Genomic DNA, 15,946 nt, shown 5'->3' with positions numbered 1-15,946 from the left:
CTATTTGCACAATAAAACATAAATACCTACTCGTCGTAAACTTGTCAATATTACTATTTTGAAACATAACTGCGAGTATGTACACAGTAGCTATTCCCAATTTTAGAGCTCATAAATATATCACATTGCTAGTTTTTATTAGGTAACGTTTATTTTTCAACTGTTTTAATAAGGTTTTCTTTTAATTGCATGTTTCTTATTTTTATAATTACCTGTCTATATCAACACACGTCGAATTGTTATTTCTTTTAAATTATTATGATGAACTATACATTATCGAATATAGATTTTGTAAATAATGTGAGAAAATTCTCATCATCATACTAGTCACAATTTAATAAAAATGTAAGACAACAACTTCAAACTTAAGAATATACATATAAGAAAAAATAATACAATATTATCTATTAACTTGTTCATTGAATAATCTAGGATAGAGGTTCTTAAAATGTGGGTCGCGCTATATTTTTATATTAAAAATGAATACATATTTTTTTGTTATAAGCAACTGATTCATTAAAAAAATAGGTCATTCAATAAAAATATTGTGGGTTGCCAGATTTTTAAAAATTCCTAAAATGGGTTATACAGTAAAAAGTTTGGGAACCTTTGCTGTAGGAAGTGTTCAAATAGGCCTTATTTTTTAAAAATACCAGTTTATTTATTCATTATTCAATATTATTATATTCTCAATTTTGCTAGTTTTTCTAAACAATTTTTTCAAACTTTCATTGTAAATAACAATTTAACTTCATCAAGAATATTTTTAACTAAATTATAACCCAGTACATGTTTAGTTACTAATAATGAGATTTTGTGGTCAACAATGGCATTTATCACATATAAAATGCACCCAGAAAGGAGAATATTCTCAAATTATGTGATTAAATTAGGTATTGCATTTATCAAGAGGACTGATGATTTTCCAGATTATTTTCTTGATCAATCTGATCTAGAACACAACTTCAAAATATTTTTATAATGTTTTTTACTACTGAATTTGTAGTTACTATACTACTACAATACTACATACTGCTGAATAATATTTAAAATGAAATTGCAAAATTAATTTAACATATTTTTTTAAATATTACAAAAAAAATTATAAATTTTATAATGGGACATTTTACCAATACAGCAAGTATTTGTTTAACGTCAGTTCATTTAATATTATTTCACTATTATGTGGTAGAAGTTGTGTTATGTCCTTGAGTTTCGTTTAACATTGCTATGGTTTCAGTATAATGTCATTTTTAATAAATATGTTTATCATGTTGTTGATATATTTATATGTTTGTATGTATATAATTTTAATTTTTTTGACCTTTTTCAAATAATACTGTTATTGATTTTATATTATATTTAATATTTATTTAACATATATAATGGGCGTTGGCCCAATAGCACAGTAAACTTACAACTACAACAGCACAAATTAAAATAATTGTGACATTAAATTACAGTAATAGTAGTATTAAAGTAATAGCATGAATAAAACTGTATATACAAAGTAATTAAAACATATTGAAATAGACAATTACATAAAAAAAAACATAAGAAATCATTAACACAAAATCGAGGAGCACTAAAAAAGGCAGGGTTATGCCTCTTATACGTATAAAAATACTATTTTTATTTACTATAGATAATATATAGGTACATAGTACATTTGTATTTTATCCGCTTTACAGTTGTGTACACATTACCTTTAACCTATGTGTTACTTGATAACATACTAACATTGGAAACTGTGTTTAATGATTCAAGACAGTTCTTTTCGAAGCGAATTTTTTAAGAATATTATTTCAGATGGTTAGGTACTAGATAACAAGTGATCCCAAAAAAAAGATACGATTTGCAAACAAATGTTGCAAAGTTTATAAATTTCTAAAATGTGAAAATACTGTGGTTGTAAAGTATGAAATTACAATATTTGTTCATAAATATTAAAAATTAGAATTTTGACAAATTTCAATCGAAATCGAATCTTCTCACTATGTTGGCGCCCGAACCTCTGTTTCGTTTTTCAGTCAATTTTTTTAATAATATTCTATGTTAATTATTGTTTTATTTTAATATTTTTGATGTTAATTTCGTACTAAAGTAAAATTATAGTAAATTTCTAATAGTTGGTCCTGGTCCATAGTTTAGACTGTTTAGAGTTTAGACTTTGGAGTACACAGTTAAAACAACTGTCATATTTAAGTTATTTGACAGACGGTTGAAATGAATTATAATGGATCACATTTAATAGCTTTTTCTCCTAGTTTATTAATCTCTATTCACTTGGCTAAATATGTTGCTTAGTAAATATTTGATAAGCGTCATAAAGTAATAACGAGTAAAAATATTTAAGTTTAATTAGTTTAAATAGCTGATAGATTTAATCAATCAGTAATCATCTTAAATTCCTTTATTAATGGTTATTTTGATGTAATGTTTAAAACCAGACAGCCTTGAGTATATACTATATGCCTATTAAATATTTGAAGTCTCAAACATTTTATCAAATTCTATATACCAAGAGATACGTCAAATGTTCGAAAACGTATTTAACTCTGTCTGTGTGGTTGAGACTTAACAAACAACTATGTGAAATAGCTAATAAATTTAATCAATCAGTAATCACTTAAAATTCCTTATTAATGGTTATTTTGATATAATGTTTAATAGACTATAGATTAAACCAGACAGCCTTGATGTATTATATATTTCTAGTTTCAAACATTTTTTCAAATTCTTCATACTAGGATACGTCAAATGTTTGAAAAAATATTTAACTATGTGGTTGAGACTGAATAAAACAACCATGCGAAATAGCTGTAAAATGTAAATCACTGCCGTCTATAATTATTAAAAATTAAAAAACATTAATTATTTATATGATATTACATTCATTATAACTATCGTGTTTGTCTATACAGTTTCAAAAAACTAGGTAATAGCTACGGTACTCGTCTTTTTTCCCGAATAATGTTTTAATCGAAAATCCGAAACCCTTTTTTCCTAACGCTTTTTCCCCAACAGATATTGTTTTTGAAATAAAAAAAAAAAAAAATTGTTATTACGAACTACAGCGGGGTATTTTCTATATAATATATTTTATACCTATTACTGTAATACAATTATACATTTTAATCTTCTCAATAATCATTTATTCCGTGCGATAAAGATAGTATTTACGAAAAAGTACGGGTATCTTGCATTTGTCGCTGTTTGCAGTCGTTACAAGTTACAATGACATAATATGCGTTTTTAATATTTAATTAATTAATTTTTATATTTCATACTTATTATAACTATTCATTTTAATATCGATTCGGGTAAAAAGTGTTTTGGGAAGGTTACGGGTTTACGGACTACCGGGCTATCGGGTAAAATATAATTTGAGAATTTTAATTTAGCAAAAATAGGGTAATAGGTACTTGTATGGTTGTATATCGATCCATGATTCCTATTTTTTATTATGTAAAAATAAGTAGATCCAAATGAATCTACTAAAGAACTGAGAATTTCTACGCTAGTACAACTGGTATGTTTCAGTAACTATAAACGAAACTATTATTTACTATTTTTTCTCTTATACATCATTAGAAAATATTTGAGGTTGTAGAAATTTTCACATGTAAGCGCTTAGGCTGAAATGTTTAGTTGTTTAGTAGCGTTCACGATTTTAAATATTGTATACAATATACATATATGTTCGTAATAAGTAATAACGATTCATTTCGATAATAACTTTATCTATTTATATATAGGGTGATCAATATCTTTAATTATGACAGGTATCAATTAGGCGCGTAATAATTGGGCTGATGTAAGTGGAATATTGCAAGTTAAATTATTTTTTAGGTATTATAAGAGCATTATTTCGTTACACTAAAAAATATTTAATTGTTACCTACTGTAGGAATGTACATTTTCATATATGAGTTAGCTACCCCCCCCCCCCCCCGCACACACACATTGCAGCGGTGGCCGTAAAATTCTTTTGTATCAACGATGGCGGTAAAATTGGGCCAGGACGCATTGTAACGTTCCGTCACTGCCACCGCCCCTGCCACCGCTACTGTCACCGCTACCGCCACCGCCACCGCCACCACCACCGCCACCGCCACCGCCACCACTGCAGTGTGTGGGCACCTTTAAGCTATTAAATAGTTTACCTGTCATGCTCTTCATACATTAATCTATTTGTCATTTACTACTTGCACCTGTTAAATATTATTTAAACGTAGGTTAGAAAATGGAATTTAAAAATAATAATTTTTTCAGGGATATTTATTAAAAATCTACGGGATTATTACATTTTGAGTTGGTAACACTATCTGACTGGAGCGACATCCGGTTTCTTCTAATGCATTGTTAATTGTTGGCTATTGTAATACCACTGCCAGCTCGTCGACTTGTACAACGTACAACATTCTTCAGAGTAGCAGCACTACAGCAGCACTCTGCGCGAACACATCAGAAATTCATTGTATCCAGTTTTTGGGCGGCAACAGGTTGTAAGATATTATCACAGAAGACAAGGAATACATAATTAATTTGTCATCGTCGTCATTATTATTACCGGTGAGCAAAATATGATATTATTATTTGTACTATAATTGTATATAATATAAAATATATAACCCAACAGATGAATTAACTAACTATGTAATTACTGTATTCCATTCAACTTTTTAAAACATTTTATCTTTAATTTAGACATTATATGAAATATGAATAATAACCGAAGTTACCTATATATTAAAAAAAAATGTACAATATTCATTTAGAAAAAAATGTTTAGATACTTTTATTTTATAGTTATTTAATTTTCATTTATCAGTAATTTCTGTCATACCTTGCAAATTATTATTATTTTTTTTTTTTTTGCTTTGCATTTCACGCTAATCACATAACAGAGTCGTGTCAAGTAATTCAGCGTCTCGGGGCAAAATTTCATTTAAGACTACAGATAGCATATTAAACGCAAATAAAGGCGTCTCCTTATTTTTACAAAATTAAGGTGCCCGGGGGCAATTGCCCCTTTTGCTCCCCTTAACACGGCTCTGTCACATAAGTATTATTAACAAATAAGTCTACACTCTAGACTAATGGCGTAGCTAGGAATTGTATATAAAGGGGGGGGGCTAATTCTCACAAAAAAATACAATAATTACAAATACAATATTTTTTTTTATTTACACTATTAACTATTTACAATTATATTGTATAGGTATACATTTATTTATTTATTTATTTATTTATTTATTATGGCTCCAATCTGCTAACTTCATCCTTCTTGGGCCATTTTGAGCAAAAATGTGTAAAACATCTTCTTCCTTGATAAGTTCTTTTTTAGCCATTTCCAAACTATTGAACCATTCTAAACATGAAGTCGAGTCTACAAAAAACATTTCAACGCATGCTCTATCTGAATTGTAGTATCCGTTATCGGAGGCAAACAGATAGCCGTGAGTCATGTGAATAAAACTTTGACACTGTGTATCTATTAATATTAGATTAAATGCGAAAAGGTCTATCGTTATATGTACTATATATTTTTTATCGATGTGCTCTATAATCTTAAAATGAATACTGTTGGAATTATAAACAAAACACCCTATATCATGTAGTTTATAATTAATATGTTCATACTGTAGTTCAGTAGACGCTGGCTATACATTTTTTATAATACTATAGCATATATGTCTTGTGTAGTATAGTCGGTATACACAGTTAGTCGTTGATTTATATTACGCCTTATAACACTATTGTACATCGTTTAATTATACTTATTGTTACATTATATATATCCGATATGATTATTATTTACCTTTGGCTTCTGTATATCTGTGTACTTCAATAATAAATACGATTAGACAACCGAATTGTACACATTATAAATTACATAATTATTTTTGTAATTCCATCATCACTATATTCCCTCCCCCCCGAGAAGACTCTAAATTTTCCCTGGGGGATTCCCTCCCCCGGTTGGGAACTACGGAACTATATGATATAGTTATCTATACATTTTATTAGTATTCCCATAATTTTCGTTATCATCGTGTATGTGGCGTCAGACACCATTGCTTTTAACACTTGTTCTGTGCATTTTGAGTACCTACAGTCGTGTAATAATAATAATAATAATATAGCAGCTACGGCGATGAACGGCCGCCATGTTTGGCTACTTATGAATACATTGTCATTGCGTTTTGCATTGTACATTCCATCATTTCTTTCACAACAAATATTTCTGTCCAATATTAGACAGTTGAGAGTAAACCGGTTACACAGCATGCTGAGCCAACGTTATCTCGCACTGTTTAGGTAGCATATAATAACATTATTGTAAGACCACGTAGAAATCACCATGTTATTTTTTTTTATTGCACACTAATAGTTTGGCACGTACCGAAAAACTACATTGAGGGGACTTAAATAATGGGCGCTTTCAATGAGATTATTACTGCCACCATTGAAATAATGACCTTGCCGGTACTTATACTGCTCTTTGCAGTGTTATTATACATCTACGGATCTTTCTGCCTGTTAACATGGTGTTTGACGCCCAATCAGCGTCTTAATCCTACAGGTTACCGGCGAGGGAAAATCCCCGACATAAAAACTTCGCGATCCAAATCAAAAAAGTCAACATCCGTCGCAGTCCAATTGAAGGATATCAATATCAAAGATACGGGCACATCACAATTGCAGGTACATTAGTATCATCTAATTTGTATTAAGGGTCAAAAATTTTAAATTTTAAATTTTTTTCAAAATAATCGGCTGGTACCAGAGCCGTATTTAGGAATTTACTATCTTAGGGCAACAAAATAAACGCCTCATTGTACCAAATACAAATTTAATGTAATTTAAATCTAAAAAATTAGTCATCCACTCATAATCGGTGTTTAGAAGCAACAGTAATGAGTGACTTGTTGCTTCTTTCTAAATACGACTCTGGCTAGTACCTATTTGGTTCCTGAACCCCTACCTCAAAAGCCGAATTAGTTCCCGTTTGAAAAAGGTATTTGATTAAGGTAAACCGTAATGGTTCCCGTTTAATTACGCAAATGTCCCTTCTCAATTGTTTAGGCCTAGTACTTTCAACTTTAAAGTAGTCTCGGTTAAAAATGATAATCAACTACTTTTCACCTTATCACTGTTGTATTTTACTTGCAACAATTTTGTTATAAAATATAAAGCTTAAGAGCTTAATAATAAATTAGTGTAACACTTTATTTATTAAAAATTAAAAGTACATAATTACATATTAGAAGAAAGACTATCACATGATAATGACTAATGATTAACGTTTAATAATCAAAATTATAACATATCCTAAAAAAATTGTTTGTCTACCTTATCTGTTTTTGAGATATCATTACATTTCCCTTTTACATTTTTTTTTTTTTTTTTGTATAGTACCTAATTATAATAATAAATAGCAGTAATACATTAAAATAAAAAATGTGTACAAACATAGCTTAATACAATTGTAAATACAAACAATATAAATAGTATTGTATATAGTTAAATATAGTGTTAAGTAGGTACAAGCAATATAAACAATTTTTTAATCAATTCCTAATCTATTAAGTTTTTTTACTACTCTTCCTTTTGGATTTTAAAATTAGTATTAATAACTATCTTGCTCTTATGTTTTTCATATTTCACTACCTCATTTTCATTCTTTTCATCATTAACAATAACTTCACCATTACTTTTGTCAAAACTCAAATCATTGCTCCTCACTTTTTTTTATAAATATTTTATTTTACCCTAGTATCTTTCTTTTTAATCCTTCATCAAATAAGATCTTGGTTAACTAGTTTTACTCAGAATAACAGCTTTGGACCGTTGTTGTGAAAATTTGTCTTGTAACATAATATGTTCATTTGGTTTGAATTTTTTTTTTAACATTTGTAGCTGTCTATCATGCCAGCATTTTTGTATTTTATTTTCTACAGAACAGTCTACCACATTTGGGTTAAATTTTTTTTTTATTTATACTATTAGTTTTTGATCTTAATACTCTACTTTGTAACATATTATGTGCAGGAGGCCAAGATTACCCCGCCACAAGGGCACTTCTATAATTAAATAAATATAAAGATAAATCTTTATTCTCAATTTTAGTTTTCTTTATTATTTTTTTAGCAATTCCTACTGCCTTTTCTGTAAGACCATTATTTTGGGGATAATTTGGATTTGATATTGCTACATTAAATTGCCATTCCTTAGCAACGTTTTTGAACTCTCTACTTCCACATGGATCACATGTTCATCACACACTACTTAACCTCGAATAGTCAAATAATAATCCATAACAATTAGGTAATTAGAATGTTCTACCTTAGCTGTGTCTATTCCATTTTTTTGAAACGATAATTCAAGAATTTTATGTTGTAATAACGGTTCTTTTATCTTGCTAATACTTAACTTCTTACATATTTCACATTTCTTAACAACATTTTTAATATCTGATGACTTCCCTGGCCAATAGAAGATTTGATGTTTTTGTGATTCTCCTATGTGTGTTTCATACAATTTTTCAACTATATATTTCCTTAGTGCTCTAAGAACAATTTTTCTGTTATAGTAAACTATTTTATTTTCTTTAATTAATTAATTTTAAATTTTAAAGTAATATTTAATATCACCACATTCAATTATTTTATTTGGCCATCCTAATTCCTACAACTAAATATTTTAATATCTTGCTTAAATGATCATCCTTATTTGTTTCTTCTTTAAACTGCTCTATTCTATTATTTTTACATTGTCTGTCTATGTATTATTTGTACCTACTTCAATAATCTCATCCAAACCTAAAAATTCATACACATAATTTTCTTTTTCTTCTGTCTTAACCTGATTGTTTTCATTTTTTACTTTATTTTTACACATCAACGCAAAATGGTATGTATTTACGTAGTATATATTTATGTATACATCAACGATAATCTCCACATTAACGAATAATTAAAATTAAAAAATATAAATTAAAATATGAACGATATGTAAGGCGAAAACAAATTTATATTGGTATGAGTATCAATAACCTAGTGTTATTCAAGACTGTACAGTACTCACTAACATTATTGTCTTAAGTACATAGGATCTAATATATGATGTATCCATATAGCCATATAAATACATATATCTTACTCGTTAGTATAATTCATCAGGGTATCAATGATAATTTGCTAAACCTCCAAAAATCTATTGCTACTATAGAGTGTAGATACATTTATATTTTATACTATCTTATTTATATTTTGTAGGTACCAATTATTAAAAATAAAATTAAAATTGTAACTATTTGAACTTAACACAAATGGGAACCGATTCGGCTCAATCTAAAAAACTTATATTATAATGTCTTATATATTAATATAAGTAAATTGATTTAATTTTGTATAATGACAATAACAAACACCTCACTGTAAAAAATTTTCTAGTATAGGTATCTTCCAACAGATATGAATATATTGACTGGGGTTAAATTTTTAATTTAACATATAATATATTTTGTATTTAATAATAATAATAATGCAAATCAATTTTCAAAATTATTACTATTACTTAGCTTGGCGTAATATGATAACGTTTTACATAATTTTTATGTCGTAAGAATTTTAAAATATGTATGTACTTCATATATTTTAAATATTATATATTGTGTATTATTGAATGGTAGTCTATCTTAAATATATTGAAATCGCATTATATTTTAAGATTTATATTAATATATATATGTAGTATAATTACTTGGCTTATATTTTCAATAAAATGAACATTATTAATATTAATAATAAGATAGGAATATTTTAATTTGGCTTTAACGTTTTTTTATTTGCTGCATTCCTAGCTTGGGCCAATCTGGTCAAGCCTTAGCTCCATACTTTATAGAATAGCATGAATAGGTTTGTTGTACATATAGTTTAAAGAAAGATTCTAACTTATTATTAGATTATTTTAATTTTAATATCTATAATTTTAAATTGTTTTAAATACAGCAATTCTTTTATCGTTTTGAGTTAATTACATCTATTAAAATCATATCTGATTTTTTAAGATTTTCGATCATAATGGGTAACAGTTAAAATTTGATTTTGTATAAATTAAACTTGAATCCATTGATTTTTCAGACAATAACTTATAATAATAATAACTTGTCGAAATAATGCTTCAATTTAAAACGTCATGGTAGGTTTCCGATGGTAAAGTAAATATCCTTAGTACCTACTTTATAGAGGTACTTAAAAATAATAAGTTTCCAGTAGTTTTCGACAAAATTGATTGTTTTGTATAGTTGTAACTCAATAACAAATCGCAGAAAATACTTGAAATGTTAAGTACATCATACATAGTGTTATCTACATAGTTAAATTATCAAAATATTATGGCTTTTGTGAGCTATTTAGACAACTGAAATTTTCGATTTTTCAATTTTTTTTTTTTTTTTTTGAATGTTGATAAAAAAATCTTGAGTATCTGCCCAAAAACACTTAAAAATTTTATACAAGGTTTCTTATAAGTTGTTTTTATTGTAGTTCAAAAAAAAAAAAAAAAAAATCAAAAATCAATTATTTTTTTAACAGTTTAATGATTAAAGTTTTATGAAATATGTCAAAATTTCGAAAATTTACAAGTAATTTTGTAGTTGAAAATTCATAAAAATTTTTTGTTATTTTCATACTGTATAATGAATTGTTGATAATTATATTTAAAAAAAAAAATAGTAACAAAACAATATATTTTGATGATAAATAAAAGTTTTGACTTAATATCTTAAAAATATTTATTATAAATGAGTATTCTTACATTTTTTTTTTGTTTATTATAGATTTTTAACAGTTGTGGGTCAAAATCTAGCACGACTTTTTATAATATTGAGAGTGATTCAAAGCAGAAGATGGAGTATCAAAGAGAAGAGGAGAATTTTATTACTGTTTTATCTAAACGTGAACGTCGAAGTCTTCAGCATAAGAAAAATCAACAACAGAAAAAAGATGAAGAACAACAATTAAAGAACCAACAAGAACAAAAACAACAGCGACATCATAAGCTATTGCCGGATAAAAACGAATTTCCTACTATCAAAAATATTGTCATTACACCAATCGAGCCAATATTTGCTGAAAACAACGCTTGGGCGAAGGCTTTACAATGGAAGGACGACGATAAAGCTAAGATATTACAAGCTGAACAAAAAACAATTGAAAGTGTGTGCGTGGATAAGCAAAAACATAGTGTAAAAAAACAGGAACAAGAGAAGCAACAAAAACTAAAAAAGCAACAACAAAAAAAACCAGAAGAGCGACAGGAGCTAGAGAAAAAACAGCAAAATAACCAAGAAAATCTATTGCAAAACAACCAGAAGAAACAAGAAAAACCCTCGAAACCAGAAAAAAAAAACTCGAAACAAGAAAATGAGCCAGAGAAGCAGTGTGATGACACGATGAACGAGAAACGTTGCAAGAAGCACGATACGGTAATTAAGGAACTACGTCAGGAAAATGAAAAAATACGGCTTCAATATGAGTCTTCAAAAAATTACTGGACAGACATTGAATTTAAAACTGTCCTAGAAGGCGTGCGTGCGGAAATTGAAATAAAAAGGCTAGACGCAATTAAATCATTAATAGAAAAACATCAGACGGCTTTGGCAGAACTAAATAGTGAACACGAGGCGGAGATCAAAGGATTACATTTGCACTATCAAACGAGGTTAAATGACTTAAAATTGGATCATGGTTTAGCAGTCAGGGCAATTCATACGAATCACACAATTGTAGTCAACGATTTGAAGAATATGAATTACGGCCAGAATCAACGTCACGAGACCGCTATGCAAAGTCTACGTGACGTTAATGAAAGGATGGGTAAAGAGCATCGGAATGAAATACGTAAATATGAGAATACGATAAAGGAACAAGAGATTAGAATTAAAACTCTAATAGAGGAAAAAGAACTTCTTTGTGCTCAAGAAAAATTGGTTCGAGAGCTGAGTGAAAAAAATATTGATCAACATCATATCACCATTGAATCAGTAAGTACTTTAAACATTATATGATAAATATGTATGTGTATAGCATACCGGCATATGGCTTAAATATTTTATAAATTATAATACATTAATAAATTTTGCTTTTCAGCAAATAACTAATGACCACGATGATAAAGATGTCGACATCAGAACAGCCACAACCGCCGATGATGATACCGTCGATACCATAGACATGTTAAAGAGTCAAAACTCAACGCTTAACAACACTGCAGTACAGTATAACCAAATATTTGACGATACGGTATGTGTGTACAGTATATTATATACCAATGGTTTTCAACCTATTCACGGGTCATGATTAGGTTTCTGTTAAAAAGTATAAAAAAAATTATGGTTATAAAAATGTAATAGGTACATAAATTATACATAACAAACTTAATTAATAAGTTAAAATAGTTTAAAAATTAATTTAATTGTTTAAAATTAATCAGAGTGGAGTTTATTCTGAGAAAACAGTCAAAATCAAATATCACATTCATTTTTTGTTTATGTGTAATACAAATTAAATACAACCATTACAACCTAGAAAAATATAAATTTATATCTATTCAGTTATATCTGAACTTTTTCACAGCATATTAATAGACTTAGAGCAATTTTTACTTTTTTTCTTTTTCATGGCCTACAAAGCTGATATAGGTTGCATAAAATGTAAAAAAAGGGTCGTGAGTCAAAAAAGTTGAAGACCATTGGTGTACACTATACATTAGTAAACATATTATTTAAAATACGTTACATATTTTGATAACGAGTGACATTGTGGGGATATTGCAAGTACAAACAAAATTGAATCAAACTTAAAGATTTTGTCATCATTTCACCCTATTTACAATCATATAATATTATATCTTAAATTTTATAGGAACAAAAGTTGATCCAGTTACATGGATACACTTCCAGCAATGATTCTGATTGCTCGTCTCACACGGAAGATCTACTACAGCAATTAAACGATGTTGAAGTTGACGCTCTTCAGTCAAACGCATGCAGTCCACAAAAGAGTCATGACTAAGACTGAGATTAAAATGTAAATATGTAAATATGTAAGTATGTAATGAGTAAAATGTAAAAATATATATTAATTTCTTAAATTAAAATACAATACTAAATAATTTTTGAATAATACAACTCATTGTATTTCAGAGCATTTCAAATAAGTAGAATGACAAAAATCAGTTTAAAATAGCATGCACACAAACGACCTATATATTATGAGTGTGTAAGTTAAGTTAAAAGGATGGAAGTTATCAATTTTTACGGATTGAAAAACTCTAGTTAAGCCAATCGAATTATAGGAAATATGGAATTTTGGGAATCATGCACATAGGATAAATAAATATACATATTGAACTAAAGTTTATTATAATACCATTTATTAATCATTCTAATTATATAGATAAAACATTTTAATCAAATTATAAATTATATTAAAGATATTACTTACAAATTTTATTGTAACTAAATAATCAAATATGTAAAACTAATAAGGGACAGTATGTTGTTCATTATATTAGTTATATTGTATAAAATATTAATCTATTATATTATAATGTCAATGTGTAACTTAGTGAATATTAACGATTGTAAGTTGAAAGATTTTTGTCTTCAACAAAAACCTTTTTTTTTTATGGGGAGGTGTCACAGTACTATCAGCCACACCTCTTGCACTCACATCTTGTTGTTGTTTAATATATTGAAAGTTACATTAAATTAAAATGATTATTTTGCGATTTAATAAAATCATTACATAAAATACTACCACATTTGTTGTAACTCTTTTCAACCATCCACTCGACCTGATTCAACATATTGGAGTTCATTACAATATTATGGGTAAAAAATCTATTTTAATTTAAAAAGGTGCAAATGTGCGATGCACAATCAACAATTTTCCCTAAGTTGGAAACTATTACATTTGGTATACCTATCAAAAATATACCGTGTAATTTTTAACTTACAGACAGAACTCTTCTAGTGACACATCAGTTATAAATATCTTAATAATATATTCAATTAGTTTTTTATCGAACTCAATACCAATTACTATTTAGTGAAATATCCTTGATATTATAGACTAATTTTAAGCAACTTAAAAGATGTAAGTATACGATAAGGGCTTATTTATAATGAATTCACTGCAGTTATATATATTTCAGGTTCATTAAAAGATGTAATATCTTAATGTAAGTGGTTTTCAATAATCAATATGTTGTTATATTTAGTAATAAATAATACAATTTTACATGACAAATTAATTTTAATTTGGTTATAAAATTTAAATATGCTATTATATATATTTCAATAGTTATTTCCAATATATATAGTAATATTAAACCATACAATGTGAAAATATAACACCAATATAGCAATATTAAAAAAAAAAAAGTTATTATTATTGTTTTAAACAAAATTTATAATTATAAATTATTTATCGTCTTTTATCATAAATTATTTATTTATTGAATAATTGATGGTACAAGATTTTTCATATTTCATATGCGTAACATTCTTATTATGTTATATTTTATTCTCCAATGAGCTATTGAAAATACTAATGTCATCTTTATTGCATGTACCTATGCAAGTTACTATCAGAATAGAAATCATTGAATTGTTGTCATACTTATAAGTTAATAAGTAAAATAATGTATGTACTACTCAATGTCCAAATGGTATTTTAGATGGTCAATATAACTCAATATTTTCTTTAGTAGTCTATTCAATAGGACAAAGTAGAAATATATAAGTATACAAATTAGTCATCACTCGTACAGTTTGATAAAATGGTATGTGCAGTTTTGACATAATTTAACTCGGATACTTTTTTTAAATGTTATACAATGTATATTATTCCATTTTTTTTTTTTTCATCAACGGAAACAATTTATACATCGGCATCATATTTTTTTCTACTAAAACGTATACGATGATAAACTGACACGATACAAGCGTACCTACAGTTAATACATTTCACATTGTGGTCTTTTGGCGTACCTACATGCATCGTAGGTATCTGAGTAGACATGAAGATGTCGCTAATCCCTTAAAGTTCGAGAAAACGAAGACGCACAAACGAGAAATGCCGTTCACTTACACAGTGTATAAAACTTATTAATAGTGGTAAGAAATGTATATAACACGTAACATAAAAAAAATGCGTGTTTGTTTAAATAAAGTCGCGGTCGAGTGGACGTAAGTGTTATCGTTGAGACGGGCGACGAGTAAAAGAAATCGGGAAAATTACTGAGTCGGCAACGATTCCACCCGGTCCGCGGCGACGTCGGCCGATAAGCGAGAAACAATCAGTAAATTTTAGTACAACAGAAAAGGTCAAAGGACACGATGAATTGGAGTAATTGGACGCAAAATACTTTATTCTGCTTACTAAGCTTATACGTGATCACGATAAGGTGATAAGGCCCGATTGATGGTGCTAGCACGGACAAAGATATCTTTAGATTACAGATTTCTATATAGACCGACTAGAACGTTGGTATAGACATCTGTGCCTTAAATATATAATATATATACATATGATCTAAGTAGATAAGTGGCCTAGCCACTTTTTTCCAAAAATAAATGTTTCATATTGTATTAAACGTGTAGACTGTAGTCTATAATAAAACCACTATAGGTATTGGTACTATTAATTTTAAAATTTTAAATAAATGCATATTATAGTATAAGGACAATAAATGTATCTACTATCCATAATATAAGATACTCTGTTACCTACTTTTTATTTTTTAATAAAAATATTCGTTGATAATCCTATTATTACATCAAAATATCAGGTCCATCTACCCAAGAAAAAGTGTCTAGCCACGCCACTGAAGTAAATATCCCAGTCCGCGAGCGATAATTTAATAATTC

General features: G+C 27.9%; 2 protein-coding genes across 3 annotated transcripts in view; one reads left to right on the top strand and one right to left on the bottom strand.

The window, feature by feature from the left end:
- Window positions 1–14,189, top strand: part of LOC114121942 (mRNA export factor GLE1-like) — a 37,629-nt gene extending 23,440 nt beyond the window's left edge. Inside the window, exons 2-7 of one of the 2 annotated variants that reach the window (XM_027984458.2) lie at window positions 4,276–4,575; window positions 6,398–6,711; window positions 10,850–12,055; window positions 12,162–12,314; window positions 12,936–13,116; window positions 13,217–14,189. In XM_027984458.2, coding sequence (XP_027840259.2) covers window positions 6,439–6,711; window positions 10,850–12,055; window positions 12,162–12,314; window positions 12,936–13,085 — 1,782 coding nt within the window. In that variant the 5' untranslated portion in view covers window positions 4,276–4,575; window positions 6,398–6,438 and the 3' untranslated portion in view covers window positions 13,086–13,116; window positions 13,217–14,189. Of the gene's footprint in view, window positions 1–4,275; window positions 4,576–5,996; window positions 6,712–10,849; window positions 12,056–12,161; window positions 12,315–12,935; window positions 13,117–13,216 lie in introns of those variants that run through there. The other variant, XM_050207748.1, reaches the window with a different exon arrangement.
- Window positions 3,997–5,471, bottom strand: LOC126552396 (short stature homeobox protein 2-like). Its single transcript, XM_050207097.1, has 2 exons — window positions 5,281–5,471; window positions 3,997–4,150 (listed from the first exon to the last, which is right to left on the bottom strand). The coding sequence occupies exons 1-2, from the start codon at window positions 5,469–5,471 to the stop codon at window positions 3,997–3,999; spliced, it is 345 nt and encodes a 114-aa protein (XP_050063054.1).
- Window positions 14,190–15,946: the final 1,757 nt, after the last annotated feature.

This window comes from Aphis gossypii, chromosome X (assembly GCF_020184175.1).
Source record: "Aphis gossypii isolate Hap1 chromosome X, ASM2018417v2, whole genome shotgun sequence".
Classification (NCBI taxonomy): domain Eukaryota; kingdom Metazoa; phylum Arthropoda; class Insecta; order Hemiptera; family Aphididae; genus Aphis; species Aphis gossypii.
The sequence above is the reverse complement of the archived record's forward strand: the minus strand, read 5'-3'. Positions and strand labels throughout refer to the sequence as shown.

Coding starts and splice junctions, on each gene's coding strand:
- LOC126552396 (XM_050207097.1), bottom strand. CDS start 5,471: ATGACTCACGGCTATCTGTTTGCCTCCGATAACGGATACTACAATTCA. Junction 4,151..5,280: donor AATGGCCCAAGAAGGATGAA/GTTAGCAGATTG, acceptor ACTATTTAATAG/CTTAAAGGTGCCCACACACT.